This window comes from Anas platyrhynchos, chromosome 10, assembly GCF_047663525.1.
Source record: "Anas platyrhynchos isolate ZD024472 breed Pekin duck chromosome 10, IASCAAS_PekinDuck_T2T, whole genome shotgun sequence".
Lineage (NCBI taxonomy): Eukaryota > Metazoa > Chordata > Aves > Anseriformes > Anatidae > Anas > Anas platyrhynchos.
In genome coordinates, this window is record NC_092596.1 from 9,028,416 (window position 1) to 9,047,622 (window position 19,207).

Sequence of the window (19,207 nt, forward strand, 5' to 3'; positions counted from 1 at the left end):
CAAATACTTGTCTTTGTATGACCCACAAAGACTGCAGATCAATTTATATTTGCTAATCAATACCAGACAGAGCAGTAAAAAAATCCACTCTAATAGCAGGTAAAGAACAACTCTGGTCAACGCCATGTTAGACAAGGCACGTAACATCCACTGGCGTATTTTCTAAATAATTTCTGCATGTGAGATGCATGTGAAACTCCAACAAGTATACTTGTAAGGGAGGAAGGAACCCCACAAACACAGCTGGGTGATGTTCTTCAGATGTGTTGCACTCCCTGACCTACCTGTCCTGATATACACAAATGATCAAAACAACCCAAGTTAATATTGACTTTTCACCACCCGAACATGAAGCTTCAAAATGCAGGTCACTCGTGGAAGTGTGCAATTAAACTTCATAAATAATCCTGAGGAAGTGTCCCCAACCTGCTGCCTGCCCTGCCCATCTCAAGGAGCTGCCTGGACCAGACCATGACACAAGACCTGGCTCCCGTCCTCTTCCCCAGGATGGTAGGGAAACTAAGAGCACGAACTCTGAATGCTTAATTCTAACATAATTTGGGAAAATAAAAAAATTAGGTCTTAGCCTCAAAAACAGACTTTGCAGCCTGAAAAATGGAGATTTTTTCACCTTAACAAGGTGATAGGCCACACATTCGCTTTTCTCTCGCAAACAGACATATTTTTCAAGAGAATTAGAGAGGAACCAAACATGCAGCTCAGCCTTATTTCAGGAAGGGAAAAAGACAGCACTTGCAAACAGTATGAATTACACAGTCTGCAGAAAGCACTTCCTTTTACAAAAAAAGGCACCACACCACCCAAAAATATCTTGGCATTGTACTAAGCCACACGCTGAGCTCTTTACTGAGCCTTACCCTGTGGAACACAACGTTGCTTAACTTTTAAGCCCTGTTTACTCGTTAAACTGATGCACAACACAGAGTAAAGAAAGTGCTGAGCGCTTGCTGCTGCAAACTCATCAGCTGAACCCTTGCTGATGGGCGTGCAGGAAGGCACGTGAGCTGCTGCACTCTGCCCTGCCAGAAACAATGCCTTTAGCATTCTGCAAGCACAAAGACATACCTCGATCAGCAGAAAACCGAAGACTTGAGTTTTGTTTTTTTAAAGGATTCACAGCTATTTGCCAGCTAACAATATAACTGAATTTCAGGAGCATTTCTGTCCCTCAGACAACCTGCTCCTAGGAAGCGCAGGGCTCCAGTTCCCAGCAGACAAGGCATGATGCACCCCAGAGGAGAGCCAATAAAGTCTGTGCCTGTGTGTCACAATAGATATTTTCAAGTACTACTGTGCAATATGTGCGAGTAGGTTTAAAAGAGGTCCATATTCATGTATTCTATCTGCACTAAAAGCATAAATTTATAGCCTGCTAGAAGCTGAATCCCTTGTCTGACAAGAAGCACAAGTGCCTGTGCTAAAAAGAAGGAATTGGAGTTATGTCAGCTCCCGTTCCTGCCTCTTTATCTCCACATTTGTTCTCACCATTTAGAAAACAAAAGCAAAAAGCAAAACACTTTTCAGTCCTAACAGAACCCAGATAACATCTAGCATGCAGAAAAAAAAGGACACAGAAGATAATTCAATTACGTGTTTCTTTCACAAGTCCTAAAACAGCCCTCAGAGATACAAGTTTAAATCACCTTCCCCCCCCCAACCCCGCCAAAAAAAAATAAAAAATACTCCCTCTAAGCTTTTCCAGGCTAAACCACGCACACAAAGACACGACTGTTCTCACGCTTATCTTCTGGTTAATTTACCACAATACTTAAGTGGGCAACTGCTGCTTGTTTCCTACCAGATCACAGGATAACTGCTGGCACGGTTCATGCACTCTCCAGGACTCTCCCACGGCAGGCATACGTACCAAAAGGCTCCGGGTGCTCCCAGGGCTTGAGGGCGTAAGAAGCCATTCTGCTGGAGATGCTTCCATTAATCTCTTCACCTTCTTTCCATCTCAATCAGGCAAAGGGAAGCAAAGCAATAAGCCTGAAGAAGTTGGCTCTGCAATGCCTGGCAGTGACTCTGGTGACAGCAACTGCAACCAGGAAGCGAGAGCACCCACTGCCATCCTGGCAGGACAGAACCACCCCTAGTCTGGTGTCAGCTCCATCGCTTGCAACACACAAATCAACACCAGATCCTGCAGGCTCCTCTTAGTCCGTGCTTCAACATCACCTCTCACACGCGGTACATCTGCTCCCCTGCTCGCTGCAGTGCTGGTCCTGGCGCTGCCTTGGCACCAGCAGGATTTCCCCGTCCCCTGGCTGCTGCTAAGCCACGCTGTGGGCTTGCAGGAGCTCTTGCAGCATGCAAACCTGAAACTTTCAGAAGTCAGAGCACGCTGAACGTTTCCAAAACACTTTCTCTTCCCTGTCTGATCCAAGGCTTGGTTTCAGCTCCACCACCAGCACAAGGACGTTCTGTGAGACGAATAAATCTTGAAAAAGAGCACAGAGTCACTCTGATCAGCTGCCTTCGTGAGTCACTCTTCCTGTGAGGAAGGAGCAAGTTTACCACCTAGCGGCTACTTTGATTTGAAAAACCAAAGCCCACATCACAAGACTGCTCTTTTTCAGAGATTAGAGAACCAAAGATGAGCTTTGAAGTTCAGGGCACTTTTTCCTCCCCACTCCCACCTTCACATTTCTTCCTGAGCCCCACGCTGTCCCCACGGGATCTCTGCACACAGCCAGGCACGTTCCTTTGCACCACGCCAAGATTCAGCCATACGCAAATGAAAAACACATGAGAAAGCAATTGTAACTGGAGAAAAAAAAAAAGGAAATCATGTAATTATGTCAATACTTGCTGTGTCAATACCTGGCTTGGTGCCAGCAGAGCTTTACTACAACATCATCACTCCAGGCACTCACAGTGCTGTAAGAAAATTAAAAAAAAAAAAAAAGAGGAAAGCATTTCATGGCAGAGGAGCTCAATCCACGAGAGAAACTTCAGTGCACTGGCAGACTAAGCAAGCTGTTTCAGACTTCCTCATATCACAGTCCATGACACATAAACCTCATAGTCCCAGGTCCCTACACGTGGGCTGTAAGTGAATTACAAGAGGGAAGTGATCAGCAAGAGCTGCTCGCTAGAAAAAACGCTTGGAGGCCTGGGTCTGATGAGCCCCGAGGTTTAAGAGGTCCCCAAGCAGCCCTCTCAGCTCACCCTCAGGTTCACCTCCACGTGGGATGGAGCTGCAGAGCACACTCGGGGTGCTTTGCAAAAAGAGAGAGGAAAGGGGATTTTTTTTTTTCTTTTCGATTTTAATAAAAGATCAAAAGGAAACTTTTGATCTTAGCAGAGAATTGTGATTTCTTCTTTCACTGCTAAACACCACAAGACCACGCATACAAAGTTGGAGGTAGTGACTTGAGAAGACCTCCACACGTGCTTCTCCTGTGGTTACCCCGGGTCCAGCCGCCTAAGGGAAGGCAATGCCAGGCAGTAATTGCAGAACAACAGAGATTACTGCAAACACCTGCTGCAACAGCCACAGAGATTTAGAGAAAGATTTGAACTAAGCAGCTTTATGCCCTGCCACAGTGCCAAAGCAAATAGCCCCAGGCCAGGGAAGGGAACTCTGTTGCATGCACTGGGACAAAAAGCAGAGCACCCTTTGCTGCAGCAGGGCTGTTCTGCAGCATCCTACCCCTCGCAAAGCTCTCAGCACCCACGGGAGGGATGCTACCACCACAGTGGACAGTAAACATGCCAAATGCAATAGGAGCTCTCCCCCTTTTGAATTTTTCCCTAGCAGGAGCGTTCCTTGCGACGTAAGCTTGCCCCCACCCAAAACCAAGATTTCAGTTCAGATACCAGGGCAGCCTCTGGAAGTGTCATGAAGACACAAAAGACACATGAGGGGACCACCGGGGGAGCTGAAAACCAGCAGAATTTTTTAAGCTGTGTTTTGGCTCCCTCCAGGTGAAGGATGTGACATACAAAGAACTTCAGGTAAAAATGAGATGTTCTTTCCATACATGAACCACGTTATTAGCAACGCCTCAATTTCCCAAGCAGTGCATCAATCATTACACAGAAGGGTCCCAACACAACCTAAATGCAAACACTTGGAGGGTTAGCGCTTGTATGGGGTTCCTTTGTTTATTTTTAAACATAATCCTACAAGCCCCGAGGAGACGAGTGGTAAATCACAACAGGATATTCTATGCTATGATCTGACATCGTTCTAGCGAGATAACATCACCGTGTTTTACCAGGTAACGCTACACAGAACACAAGACACAAACCCTGCAATGTTTCAGGTTTCCTGGACACCTGCGTGAGTTGGGCTGATACACACAGCACGTTAACAGGTTAATTGCCATCCGGGTATGCTTATTTAAGACAGGCACACAGAGACCTAAACCCGATGTCTTTAAGCCTGCATTACTCTCACCTCATCTTGAATAATTCATCATTTCACTTATGTCACGCAGCCTGGTACGGTGGAAAACTCAGTTGGAGGCAAACATCACAGTCACAGCTGATTTCATCCAGCTCATGAGCAACTAGACTTTCCTTCAGAGTAAGGCTCGTTTCTGTGACTGTTAACAATCACATATAATTGTCAGGAGAGCATATCTCCAAAATCAAGATGTCTCCGTACTTCATTTACTAGATTAAAAATCCCCTGCAACTATCTGAAATTGATTAAAAAAAATCAATTATCGCAGCACATGCTTTGCATAAAAGGGATTTTCGAGAAATAAGAAATTGAATCAAATTCCTCCTGCTGTACCAGAATTTTGCACAGCTTTTGGCAGAGCTACCTGGAGCAAGTCAGAAGAATGAATGGAAGCAGAACGTACTGACAGGGTGAGTTTGCAGGAAAGCTTCCTGAGTTTCTTCAAGATCAGGGTTGGATAGTTTGTGTGTGCATTAGTTTTCATGGAAGAGGAAAACAAGCAGCTGAAGACCTCTCCTGGTGTTTTTCACATAATAACCACAAAAACACATAACACATATAATACCAGAAGTTTTAACAGATTTCAACTGTTCGTGTCCTAGGTCTGAAGAAACCTCTATTTATTTCCAGTGGTTCAGAGGAGAACACAGTGGTATGTCATGTGAAGATAAAGACCTCGTTAGTCAGATCACAATCAAGGAAGTGCAGATTTGTTCCACAACCCAACTGTTAGACTAATTTACAAATACTTTGTCCCATCAGTACCCAAAAGGCATATATCTCAGCAAAGGCATCATAAAACTTTATAAAGTTGGTATTTCCAATAAAAGTTTTGACAACCTTCACAAGCACAAACATTGTGCATGCTGCTCATTCCTAATCCCTGGGCTTGAGCACATTTAAGAAATAAATAAACCAGGTAAGAATGTGCTTACTGCTTTTATTCACCAAGCACTTAGTAAGAGGAAAGCACGTACAAGTGTACAAAGCCTGCCATTACACCTTTCAGTACTGATGGGGAAAAGGACATGAAAGAGACAAGGCAGCACAAACCTCACAGAACAGCTCTGTAGTTGTAGCTAAATCATATTATCTGCATCACTGTCTCCATCAGTTGAAACAGGGAAAACACATAGGACTGGAAGAAGCTGGTTCTGAACTATTTTGTTGTGCATCCAGACGAGTACTGGAGGTAACTCGCTCTGCAGTGTTTCACTAGGAACATCTTCCTGGATGATAAAGTCACTCCTAGAAGCAGACTGCTGTGTTCATATTCCCCATCCTAAAAAAAGCACTGGGAGTTTTGTTTTGTTTGTTTATTTTAGTGTTTAAAAAAAAAAAAACAAACATAAAGGCACTGGGAGCTTCTACACCAGCACAGCTGCTAACCTCAGGTATGAATCAAAGCAAGTGACAGCTGGGACCATGCGATGCAGGGAGCTTCCAGGCACACAGATGGAAGCAGAGACACTCTACTTCCAACCCAAAGCAAGACTAGGGTCAGTCCTCCAAAAATTATCTGGAAAAACAAAACAAAGCACTGTTTCATTCAAGTTCAGCTCAGCTGCCACATGTACCAACAGTAAATCATAACTCATTACTAGTAATATATTTTCTTTACTACTTCCTCCCAGTTATCAGCTGCATCAATTGGCCTATCCAGGAAACCTCGTTGTCCCTCCCTCTTCCTGTACACTCTCAAGCTCTTTGAAATATTAATCACGCTAGGTATAGCTTTAAGGAATTGTGCTATAACACTGCCAAGTCACATTTAACAGTCAGTAAGTCTGTTCAAAATTGCATTGAGATCACTAAGCATCAGGCAGCTAAATCATCTCTGGTTACCAGGTCCTGTTCTGACTGGTGGCAAATTCATATAAAAAATTTCTTAAGATGCTGTAAGACAGCAACAGGATAAGCTCTTGTTCAAAGAGGAGTTCTCAGCAAGTTTTTTATGAACAAAAAGTGAAGACACCACGGGAAGTAAAAGAACTAACCAACACTGGCCACTGATCTGTAAACAATATTCACATTTCCTACAAATTCTGCAGGAAACAGGTTTCTAAACAGCCATTGGCAAGGCCACATAGGCTCTGTGTAGGTTAGGGAGCTTTTCTTGCCTTTAGGGCTTTCCCACCCGATGTGAATTCAGAAGCAGTTCCACAAGCGCTCGCAGGCTGAAAGTGGATTACGTTTCCAACAGAGAGCTTCTTTTCAGTAGGTGACATCACCTTGCACCGCTTCCTAAAAGCTGAGGAATGGTTCTTCCTATTAATTATTGATAGAGCAAACACAGCTTTCAATCCTCCATTGATAAAAGAGTACATTTCCATTTAAACATTTCTGTTGATCACAGAACCACAGAATTGCAGGAGTTTGAAGGGACCTCGAGAGATCATGGGGTCCAACCCCCTGCAAAAGCAGTTCCCTAGAGCAGGCTGCCCAGGCAGGTGTCTAGATGGGCCTTGAATACCTGAGGAAGGCTGTGAGAAGGCGAACACAGGTCGACAGACCCTGATTTCCCTCCGAGCTGCTGTGCTGTGTTCTCAGAGGGTGGGATTTCTTCCTGATTCATCCACAGCAAACGCCTGTGGCAGCTCAAATAACCCGCCTATTCGAGATACAGCCAGCACCTCCAATTTCACAATACCCACTTCTGTTTCCAAAGCTGCTTACATCTCCTCCCCGACCAGGCACTTCTGCTTCCAACCCTCATGCTCTACATTGCAATCCACCCAGCTCCTCTGCCAGGAAGTGATTCAGGAGATAAAACCCACAGCAAAGCCAGCCCAGGCCCTACACAATTACCATTCGCATTTCCAGAAGACTGCTTAATTGGCTGCTGTCTTGTGACACTAACTACGGGCCTGACACAGCTCCTGGGCCCAGGCGAGCTTCCTGTTTTGTCTCCCGGCTTTCTCTAACAGCTTTGCTTTTTCTCCTCTTCTTGCTTCTCTTCCCTATGCTCATTACAGGAAGGCACAAGTGCCCAACAACTCCAAAGGCAATAAATTTTCAGGTGTCATTCTCCAGGAATGGCACCTTCAGCACAATTTCATTTTCCTCAGCTGGCTGGTCAAAAACATCACAGGTCATCGTGAGCACGTGGCTCCAAACCAAAGCAGTCTGACCAGCAGATTTACTGTGATCACAGACCTTTCAGTGCTTTTCTGCAGGAATTCCTATTTTTGCAGGATGCTTCATTGCATAGAGACACAACAAACACCAAGATGCAAATCAGTCTGCCTTGTTTTCAGTGGGTTGTTGTTTTGTTTGTTTGTTTTTTTTTTCCTTCCAAGCTTTTTATAGTTTCCATTTTCATTTCAAAGCCACAAGCTAAACAAATCTGTAGGAACACAACAGCACAGTCTTACACACGTGCTTCAAGGTTAACACAGTAAAAAGATGAGAATCACCACATACTTCTCCACTGGCACGGCTATCCTGCACCTTTCTTATTTTCAACATAACCATGGCCCCTTGCATGAGCAAAATAGTTCGCAATTGCGTGCACACACCATGAGCATGCTGCCCTTCCTGCAGCAGAGCAGGGTAGGGTTTTGTCAAGACGTGGCTCAAAACCTTGCCTTCTGATTTCTGTGTGCTGTTTTACCTGTAACACATCACAGACGATTACAAGATGAAGTTTCAGCCTTCAAAATCAAGATAAAGTTTTCCATTTTCCAACAGAGAGAACACCACCCATCCTTTCCTCTATACACTTATGGAAGTACAAGGGACTACTAATGGCAAAGGTAAAGCCTGGGTCACCACGAACAAGAAAAAAAAAAAAACAAACATGCTTCTGCTGAATTGTGGGAGATGCTGAAGGAGATTAGATAACCGACAGATCAACTCTACATGAAATTCAGGAGGCCAAATCTGGCCAATATGAGAAGGTCGAGAGAAAGGGCATTTTGAGGCTTTGAAAGCAGATTTTTGTATTTAAAAAGAAATGTTTCTCTCATGTAAAGTTACAAGCAGGCCTGAAAAGTCCCTCTTCAAGTACCAGGTACCTTTACTCAACACATTTAACTCACATTAAAGTTTGTGAGTGTACACGTTGCAGTGTTGGGCATTATCAGTGGACATTTTACATCCACCTAGCAGTAAGCATGCCCTCGCTTTCTCTAACTAAAGGAGGTGGTGTAAAGCAAAGCAACGAGAGGATAAATTCATCGGTCTTCCTTTAGACATCCCCAGGAAGGTACACGCCAAACATTAGCACATCACCTGTACGTGTATTTGTGAAAAGAAGTTCTTTAAGGGAGCAACTGGAGGAAAAAGCACCTAGTTTCCAAGAAAACGAGTTGCAGGTCCTCACACATCATCTTTCTGTCCTTCAGTTGAATAAGATGTGACCCAAAAGTCTTCCTCATATGTTTATGGAACACCATGCATTTCAGTAAATGGGTCACCCTAAATTTACAGGCAGTTTGTAACTGTGCTATGCAGCAGACTGTTGAGGATACACACTTTTTTTTTTTTTGTAAAGATTTCTGTATTTTCTAAATCAAATTCAGTTACTTACAGCAGTTCCCATGTTTCAGTACGGAATTGACAGCTTCTCTGCCACTACTGCCCGCTTTGGAAATCAGGATGTTAGAAGGTTAAACCATCCCATGTCTGTGTAGCAGCAGCAACCAAGCTACAGTCTTGCTTTTAAAACATAACTGCGTAGCTATGTGATGATTAAAAAGTATCTGGAAGCCATCCTCAAGTTAGCAAACCTTCAAGAACATAAAATCAGATTTCCCTGAATTTATCTAGCCTTCCCAATGCAAATCAGAAGAGCATGATCCTAAAATGACACAGCCAGACGAAGCACACGTTTTTCATCGCAGAGACTGCTGCAGCATTAAGATCAGATGTGCTTTTCATCCTGAAAACATCAAAATCTTGGATAATGGCTCTGAAGTCACCTCCTGCCAAAATCTCTAGTTGAACTGGATCACAACCAAAGCTGTCCTCGCAGCCAAATTCTTTACTAGGAGAGCTCGAGGAAGCAGAACAACCCTACAGGCCTGTTTTCATTCACAAGGTAGGCTTCTTTCCCTTTCCTTAACAACTATTTCCAGGCAGCAGCATTTTTAAATACTGGTCCTCTCCTGTTGACACGAGTAAGATAAACAAGAAAAAACAGTTAGTTTATTAAAGACGCAGATAAATGTTTACTTCCTGACTAAAATAAGTTACTGAAGCCACACACCTAATGCTTTGTGAATTCACTTTTCAGGTTAAACACAAACCTCCTCATAGTCACGCTACTGGAACCATAATCCCTGGTTGTGCAACCAACACGACTACAGAGGATCTTTTCTTTTGAGTGTGTGACTTACAACAGTGTAATCACCCCATTATTTCTGTATCTGTTGCATTTAGTTATTTTACTAGAATTCAAAAAGAACAAGAATTTGACGTTAAGGAGCTGAAGTCTTCCAGATCTGATAAAAACAGCTGATGCTCAAAACTTCTTCAGACAAAAAAGCCAAATAACCACTGATAAAATATCATCTCTGCTTAAACACCACCTTTAAAAAAATTTTTATAAGGACCATCGTGGTTACAATGGTAAGATTTGAACAAAAATTTCCAATTACTTTTTATAGTCCTCTTTGGTTTCAAGCTTGCATAAAGATTCGGCTGAAAAAGAGTCACTCCATACTTTTGTTAAGTGCTGAGTGGTGTATTTCTTCCAGCAGTGCTATCTTTTTACTTTATCTAATCTATTTTTCTTTACCTTATCTTTTACATTTTCTTTTACGAGACGTTTCACAGCACACCCTTAAATTCAAACTGCACAAAGTGGTGTCAAGTAAGATGTATTCTGGGGAGACTGCATTTCTTTTTGCTTGATACAGGAAAAAGCTCGAATTACTGAAATATAAACTACAACAGACTTAAAAGGGAGTTTTCAGAGGCACAAAGAAAACATAACACACCCAATTTGCCCAAAATTCTCATTGAGAAAACAATACTTAACTTCCCTTTGCAATTTTAAGGAGGTCATAGGGGGAGAACCAGAAGACTGAAGAGAACTACTGCTGAATTTCCCTAGGGAGGTTGTGGTTAATGATTCAAAGAAATGTTACCAAATTACAGTGAAAATTGCACCTGGCACATACTGAATACTATTCAGTAGCCAAGCCCTGAGTGTTGTATACACAAGTTAACTTCCAAGCATCTCCCTCTCCATGAAATACACCTGAGCTTCTCAGTGTACACCATGCCACTGATTTTATACATTTTTCTCAAAGCAATGGATCTCATTCTGCTTGTAGACACTTCCTCAGACTGACTATTTGATCCAAACTATACACACTTCTTTCTTTTGTAGTCACTAGACGTGTAGCAAATTGTAATTCTACAGTTTTGAAACCCATTTCACTGAACCAGAACAAGCTGGTACACAAACAGGGTAGCCAAAGGCTAACTCACTGACTCAAATATTGAAGGAGCTGTCAGGACTCACCAGATTTCTGCAGGCATTTTGGTCCCCTGCAAAACAAGGATGCACATTCAACAGCTCCCTTTCCACTCTCCAGCAACAGAAGGCAGCTGCCAGGTAGTGTAAGGAGATAAAACATTTCAGCATACAAACATCTTGTAGCTACCCAGAGCTCCAGCTCCCTCAAAATATAAAGAGACTGCCACAGCCCCTTGGAGAAAAGTTATATTTCTCTAAAGAGTAAAGCAGCTAAGCACACAGAAGCAGGCAGCCTAACCCCCTACTTAATTTCCAGCAAGTTTCTCACGAAGCCCATGTATTTAGCAGTGTAATGTTTTCTAGAACCAGGCTGGTGATGGAATACTTTCCTTACCCAGTCAACACATGGGTTTCTGATCTTCCTGTTATATTTGCTGAATATCTTCCATGTTGTTTCCTACAAAATGTCCAGGAAAATCTTTTTTTGAAGTGCTATTGTAGCACATGTTATTAAAAAAGGCAACTTTATGTATCCTCTGTAGATCTTAGTACTAGTAGATCTTGATTTCTTAATTTCTTGAGAGTTTTCTGCTAAATTGCCTGAATTTGGTTGAAAAAGAGCCATACAGAGACACAGGCAACTTGCATGGAAGACAGCTCTGCGCTGGAGAACTACAGGACATTTTGCCCTACTCTACAGCTAGGTCTTTAGATAACAACAGGGTGCTGCAAAAGCCACCTTCTCTGCAGACAGCCTCTTTGCTGTTGAGGAAATCCTTGATGGTTTCACATGGTTAAGCATGCGGGGACAGGCATCTTGCAAGACTCAGCTATACAGAAGAACAACAACTATGAGATAACACTACCAGTGTCACCACAACAAGCCCTCAAATAACAGTTAAGGTCTTTTCACACCACTTCACAGCGTCCAAGCACTCCCCTGACACTGTAAGTACTAAACAAACTTTGGCAGCTTAAACAGGAATGGGCATATAACATCTAAATCATCTGCTTTACAGCTTCCCGTCATCACAGTTACCTTAACTGTTGTGTCTACTCTGTACCATGCAGCAGGCTCCCCAAGGGCCCTGTGGAAGCTCACTCATCTGTTTTGCCTTTGAACGCTGTTCAAACTACATTTAGGAGACGGGTGGTCTCCATGTACTTCCATTCTCAAGGGACTCATTCAGAAAGTGATCTTCCAAAACCAGGGTTTGCAGTGCTTCAGAAATAAGTACAAATGGAGCTATGCTGCATAATCAAAAGAGTAAGTTGTTATATCAGCATGAATAATTAAAAACATGATGGAAAATATATATACATGTAAATATTCAAACTCACGCACCTGATGACAAATTTTGCAGTCAGGGACTGAGCCCTGGATTCAAAGTCATGGACAAACCAGCTGGATTAGTTCAGGGCCAGCCTGATGGCAACATCGGCCAGCCTCAGTTCTTTCCTCGTTAGCACTCAGTTTGGAATGCAGCCTGCAAGCACAGCCTAAGAGGCAGCTCCTTACCAAAGAGGCTCCCCACACCATTAGACTTCATCCACTTCAATTTTTCCAGGACACCTAAGTGAAGCTGCCCACAAAGGCCATGAAAGTGAAGGCCTAGGAACACTGGGTGTTCGTCATAGTGCATGGATCAGCTGTATCCCTATATAAAAATTGTAAAGATGATGAATTTGAGGGGGCAGGTTTGCCACCTTTCACCAGTGACTATATACCACTCGATACAGGTGTTGCCTTCCATATGACTCCAGCAACAACGACGGAGCAAGAAAATGAGGGAACACATCAGAAGGAAAGAGATAATACAGGACAATGCAGGTGTTGGGGCTGAGGGGCACAGGGTGGATATAGGGCAAAAGTGCAGAAGAAACAGATCAGCCTTAAGTACCCACAGAGCTGAAGAAAGCACCTAGCTCAGAGGGGAGAATGCCACCACCAAAGCCCAGACACATTCCTGAAAATAGTCATTTACAAAACCATTCTGAGGTAAATAAATATATCACCTGCACTTAAAATCCCTGTGCCAACCCATACTGTAGTAGTACAAGCCTGAGGGATGTGAAAGGTGTTTCCAAGCTCCCTAAGAGCAGGTGGCCCTCCAGAAGAACAAAGCCACCTGCCACTGCCCCACTGCAGAGCTGCTGCATGCTCAGGGGCACGGCCCTGAGCACCCTCCTGTTGCCCCACACAACGCCTGGCACAGGCAGAGCTCCCTGCTAGCTTCAGTTCATGACTCACAAAATCCACAGAATGACTGAAGGAAATTTGCTATTATGTTTTTAAGTGTGTATGGTATATGAAGAGCAGAGAAGGCGCAATGCAAGTATATAAATAAAAAAAAACAAAAACAAACACGTTTGGTGTCAGATGTTCCTTCCAATCCATTTCAGCTTTTGGAGTTAACAGAGAACAGTTTTCCACAAAATCGTCCACACACCAAAATAAAACAAACAAGCAAAAAACCACCAAAACAAACAACAAATACCAACTAAAAAAAAGACAAATCCAAAGCTCAAATATATTTTAGTGCAACCTATTTTAAGGTCTTATGCCAAAAAAACATCACCTATCACCATGCAGAGGACAGGAGACTATTTTAGAAAGTGGCGGTTCAGCAGGCAGTTCTGGCAGCCAAGAAATTGATTAGCCCGCTGCATCACAATTAAAAATCATTATCTATTTCATATCACTGTTGTTCAAATGGTATTTAAACAACAACAATGAAAATCCTGTAGTTTTCAAGTTCTTCTGTGAAGAAATTGGAAAAAAAAATGTTCTGTTGAAATATTCCAGCCACATACCAGCATTCGCAGTCCAGTCCCACATCCCTACTCTGTCTGCTAGGTCAGGAGACCAGTTTGGCTAATAGCAGAACTGAACAAGAAGCATCTTAAAAATTAGGAAATTCTGCTGATTATTAATATTTTACAAACACCTGCTTTGCACGAGTATGAAAAATTAAATACTTTATTTCATTCCGCTTACAAAGAAATTTGAGGAACAAGTTTCAAGATTAATGAAGGCTTTAAAACTTCAACAAACCAAAGCTAACAACATCCAGAAGCCGGTTACACGTATCGTATTAAAAGACTGCCAAATTCTGGCTGACAGATTTCTCACCCTGTCTATTGCTGGACGCCTCCTCAGACAGGATTTTTCTTCAAGCACCCAAACAAATCAAGAGGGAAGCCACCTGTGATCATTTGCTCTTCCAGCAGAATCAGAAAAAAATGAAAAGAGAGCGTTCTTCTCTAGTGCTAAGCAGCACTCTGTTCTTGGACTACAGACCACCATCCTCTGTAAATATCTGCTGGGAAGTCCACATCACAGCAAGCTGGTTAGTCCAACAATCACTGCAAGCTTTTGATTCTGAGCACCAGCATACATCCCCAGGAGAGGTGAACCGAAATTAGGAGAGGATTAGGAGAGGATTTACCCATCAAACAGCTTCAGTATCTTCTCCACGGGCTCAGTTACTCCTTCCTTCACTCTGATGCTTCTCGGAGCTGTAAGCTGGAAAAGAAAAAGTAACTTGCTCAGGCGAGTAGACACAGGTGGGACACCCAGCAGTAAATGTCAGTTCTATGATTCAGAGCCATGCAGTAGTAAAAGGGAAGGCCCCTATTGAAGTTGTGTCAAATCTCATTAAGAACATCACTGAGCTCACAAAGGGAATTGACGAATTTGCCCATTTCGTGTTTCTCTTAGTTTCCTCCTGTCAGCTTTGCCAAGAGTTCCTGCTTCTTACCTCCATTTCTAGCACCAGCACAGTAGGGACTAGAGAAGACCAGTTTAATGTTAGCTGACACAAGCATCAAGCCCGTACTGGAAAGAGAGGTAACACAGTGGGACAGGTAAATCAACAGACTTAAAAATCAGCTTTTAGCTCTTAACTATATTTTGAAAACTCCTTATGTTTGAACCTGGAACACAACGTGACAATGAAAGAGACAATTTTCATTTCCAGTAGCAGTTTCTAAAATGTTTATAGGAATTTAGCAGATAACACCGTTTTCCCAAGGAGTAAGGAACACAGACTCCCAAAACACGTTCCTTACAGACTGAGAAGATTCACGTTTCTTCTGGGAAGAACCCAAGCCTGAGCAATGGACTGCACATAAAGCCTGATCTAGCAGATGGCTAAACATTGCCAAGGGAAGTCATACTCGCGCTGTTTTAGTTGAAACCTGCCTTTCCACCTTGCTATTGAGAATCAAGTTTTAGATTGATGCAGCCTGAGAGGTTCAACACCAAGAAATCACAGTGGAGGAGAGGAGGGAGGGAAGTTTCCCTCTGTCATCCCACCCAACACAGGCAGCAAGCTAGAACTAAGTAAGATGCTTTGGATCCTTCCCCTCCGCAGCCTACCCCAATATCTCACATGACTGAGCACTTCAGAGCAAAGAACTGGCAAAAGGCTGGCGTGGACCATGCTGTGTCCTCTTAGCAAATGCAGCAGGATCCTCCAGCTGCTTAGGCACTGCTGCAGGATGCCCTGATCCCAGGGCGCTAGCTCCTCCTCCCTGCTGACACCTACCCTACACTTCAGATCACCTGAGACAAGCACGAGCCTGAAGGATTCCTACGTCACCATCACTGCTAAGACCAGCACTTTGTATAACACACGCCCTTTTGAGCTTACCTTGAAAAGTTTTATTTCTTAGCAGATAAAAAAGCAAGAAACCAACAGCCTAGTGATCCTCGTCCACCTGCCTCTCCTCCATATCATGAGATAGTTCTCTCAGAGCAGTGTGACTGAAGTTCTATTACCAACATACCTGCCTAATCACCACAAACACATCCTCATTATTTATTAGCTGTTCACTCCCATCCTTGGTGACAAGACTAGCAATCTCGCCTCCCCTATGAGCCATTTTACCTTGTCAAAACAGAGTAAGGAGATACAGCACATGGTTACACGTTTAGCTCTGAGCAATCCCCGCTGAGTCTCAAATACACGTTTTGAGACTCACACAGCTCTGCCTCGCTGGGGAGAGGCTGACGGAGACTTTGGCTTTGTTGGGTGCTTGGAGAGGCATCTCTGCCACAGAGCATCAGTTTGCAGGGAGAGTTTTCCTGCACTGCACAGCTGACAACACTTCTAGGGGGAAGTGCAGCTATTCCCAGTTCACAGCCCACCACTTCCAAAAACCACCGCTGCAAGGTGCAAACTACTGTAGTCACAACATACCACTGTTCCTCCAGCAGCATGCTGGCTTACCTATAGCTTCCTATGGCAAGTTTTTTTTAGCCAGAGGAAGAAAACAAGCAGCCATCCTTCATTCACAACCCACCACGAAGGACAAAGGCCACCCAGAGCCAGCCGTGCTGCCATGAGCTCAGGCAGGCAAGGTGAGCTCTCTCTGATCCCCAGCAGAAAGCTGCAGACCTTGACTGTAACTACCACCAGAACCAGGTAGGGGTAAATTTCAGCAACTATTTCCAACAGACCAGGAGTATCACCAGAAAGATGAGGCTGCAGCTGCCTGAACACCCACCAGCTGGGCTGCTACAGCAGGTGGCATGCAGCCACTTAGACCACGCCAACCAGGAGGTGAATCTAAACCATGCCCACTCCTATGGCTGTTCACAGCAACGTGTTACCTACTGATGCAAAGATATTCGCACCAAGGAGCTTAAAGGCCACGCTGCCATCCTCAGTACAATGGGAATTCAGGCACAGCAAAACACGGATTGCTGTCTTCAAGCTGCACTACATTTGCAAACCATTTCAACCACTGGACACAGAAACACAAGGCTCTCGGTAGCACCATCAGCTTCCTCCGGTGTTCAAACCCACGCTCCAGTTCTTCCACCAACAGCCAAGGATGTTCAGGAGCCAACCAAAAGTTTTGAGAGTAATCTTCAAGGATTGGTAAACCCACAATTATTCTGCACAACTGCCAAAATGATCATAAAAAAGCCACAGGAGGGGGAAAAAAAAAGCCAGCTCAAAGAATATTCCTGTACCCCAACGTCCTAGAGGACAAAGCCAAAGCCTAATCTTTAGGAAGCATTACAAATCCTTTCTTGTTCAAGCCCTCCACCAAAACTACTACAATAATAGTTTCAATTTCACAGAATATCTGAGCTGGAAGGGACCCACAAGGATCGTGAAGTCCAACTCCTGCGTCCCCAAAGGGCCACCCAAAACCCAGACCCTGTGTCTGAGAGCGTTGTCCAAATGCTTCTCAAACTCCAGCAGGTTCAGGACTGTGCCCACGTCCCTGGGGAGCCTGTCCCAGTGCCCGACCCCCCTCTGGGTGCAGAACCTGTCCCTAACCCCCAGCCTGACCCTCCCCTGTCCCAGCTCCATGCCGTCCCCTCGGGTCCTGTCGCTGTCCCCAGAGCTCAGCGCCTGCCCCTCCGCTCGCTGTGAGGGAGCTGCAGGCTGCCATGAGGCCTCCCCTCAGCCTGCTCTGCTCGGGGCTGAGCAAACCCAGGGCTCTCAGACCCTCCTCACACATTTTGCCCTCCAGACCCTTCACCATCAGTGCCTGGCGGGGGACGTGGCTCCTGCCTCCCGGTACGAAACGGGGGCACCACCGGGCGCTCCTGCGCTGCACAACCCAGCCCAGGAGTCGTCCGACGACCTCCCTGAGATATTTCTTTTTCCCCAGGAGAAAGACCCTTTCGGTTTTAAAGAATAAAGAATATTTCGAAACAGTTAAGGCAGAACCTGGCTTCATCTCCCGGTGGCCACCGCAGGGCCCAACGCCACCCTGCCTCCCAGCCGCTGCCTGCACCTATGGGGGGGAACGCGGGGCTGGGGCAGCCCCGGGGCGCTCCGCCGCCCCCCGTCCCCGTCCCCGTCCCGTAGGCACCACCGCGACCCCCGCCCCTCACCTCCGCTCCGCCGAGCCCCGCCCCGGCCCCGCTCCACCGCCCCCCGGCCCTCCCCGCCCGTTCCGGTCCCTCCCGTTCCGGCCCCATCTGCGGGAGGCGCCATCTTGGGCCCGAGGGAGCCCCCTGCGGGCCGGCGCCTGCTGGTCCCAAAAGTTGTGAAAAATCCCCAGAAATAAGCGCCAGTTCTGCCCCTAACAGTGAGTGAACATCTGTGTGGCCCCTCGCTGCCTGCTGAGTTCAACCTCCCCCCATCAACACACCAAATGTTTACATAAGGTGTTAGCAGCACACAGCTGGCAGCTCCCATGCCCCTGGGGGGCTTCAGGGAAAGCTCCATCTCCTGTCACTCCCCCTTGCTCCTGTCTCCGAAGGGAACAAGCCTGGAGGAGAAAAGAGAATTTTAATGAGCCGATATAGTTGGGTTTTAGGACTGTTGCTTTTTAAGGCAGTGACTCGTGTCTCAGACTGGGGTGTCAGGGGCTGTGCTGTCCACTCCAGTGGAATGCTCTGCAGCTTTCATGAGTGCTGTCACACAGCATGTCCTACATCCAGCAAACCTCTGCTTCCTCCTTCCTTTTAGGCATCGGAACAGGCTGCATCACAGCACCAAGCCTGCCAGACTTCAAGAAGTGTTTAGACAACGCTCTGAGAAATATGGCCTGATTTTGTGGGTGGCCCTTTGTGGAGCCAGAAGCTGGACTTGATGATTTTTGTGTGGGTTTTACAGACATTTCCCCCCAGCCCCTCATACTCACCCTCGGTGTGGTGGCATCCTTAACCCCACTGAGCTCTTTGGAGCAGCAGCTGGGGGGGGTGAAGTGTCGTGCACCCAGCACCTGGTACAAATCATTCCCAGGCAGAATCCCCGGATTCTTGCGTGATACAGATTTTAAACAGCCTCCCCTATTGCAGCAGGCCACCAGATATCCCATCCCAGGTCCCTCACCCATCACACCAGTCTGTCCGGGAGTAGGCACCAGTACAGATGCTGGCAGCACTAGAGGGCAGCAATGGTGCAGCCAGGAGCAGGCTGCAGTCTGTGAACGGCCTCGAGCACCTGGCTTGCACTCCCTGCTGTCCCCTCGGAGAAGTTTTTCATTCTGGCTGGCAGAATTAAATTTCCCTTATTCAAATTAATTTCCATTATTCTGAATTAATTTCCCTTATTCAAAGGCTTCCACCCAGTGTCCTGGTGCCTTCAGGCCTCCCATGTCACTCCAGGGGTGAGGTGTAAACGGGATGAATATCATGGTGGGGCTGGCAATGCTCATGTTTTAGGGATGTGGGGGTACAGACACTGGTTTTAGCATAACAGCTGCCGTACAAGATGGCATGGGCATCATGCCATGTATGTGAAAGTCCTTTAAAAGAAGAAAACCCTGCCACGAGTCCTGAAGGGGTGAACCCTGGATTTTTCTGATCTTCTGTGATTACACAGCTTGGCCAGGTTCCCCCAGTGATTAGTGGTAAGAAATGAACACCAGCT

At 45.3% G+C, this 19,207-nt stretch overlaps 1 protein-coding gene across 9 annotated transcripts in view; it reads right to left on the bottom strand.

The window, feature by feature from the left end:
* The window catches only part of LOC101800121 (H(+)/Cl(-) exchange transporter 5), a 44,380-nt gene extending 26,596 nt beyond the window's left edge, over positions 1-17,784 (bottom strand). The window contains exons 1-2 of one of the 9 annotated variants that reach the window (XM_027465279.3): positions 17,722-17,784; positions 14,312-14,388 (exon numbers count right to left, since the gene is read on the bottom strand). In XM_027465279.3, coding sequence (XP_027321080.1) covers positions 14,312-14,315 — 4 coding nt within the window. In that variant the 5' untranslated portion in view covers positions 14,316-14,388; positions 17,722-17,784. The other 8 variants (XM_027465283.3, XM_027465280.3, XM_013100630.5 and 5 more) reach the window with 8 other exon arrangements.
* Between the last annotated feature and the right edge of the window lie 1,423 nt (positions 17,785-19,207).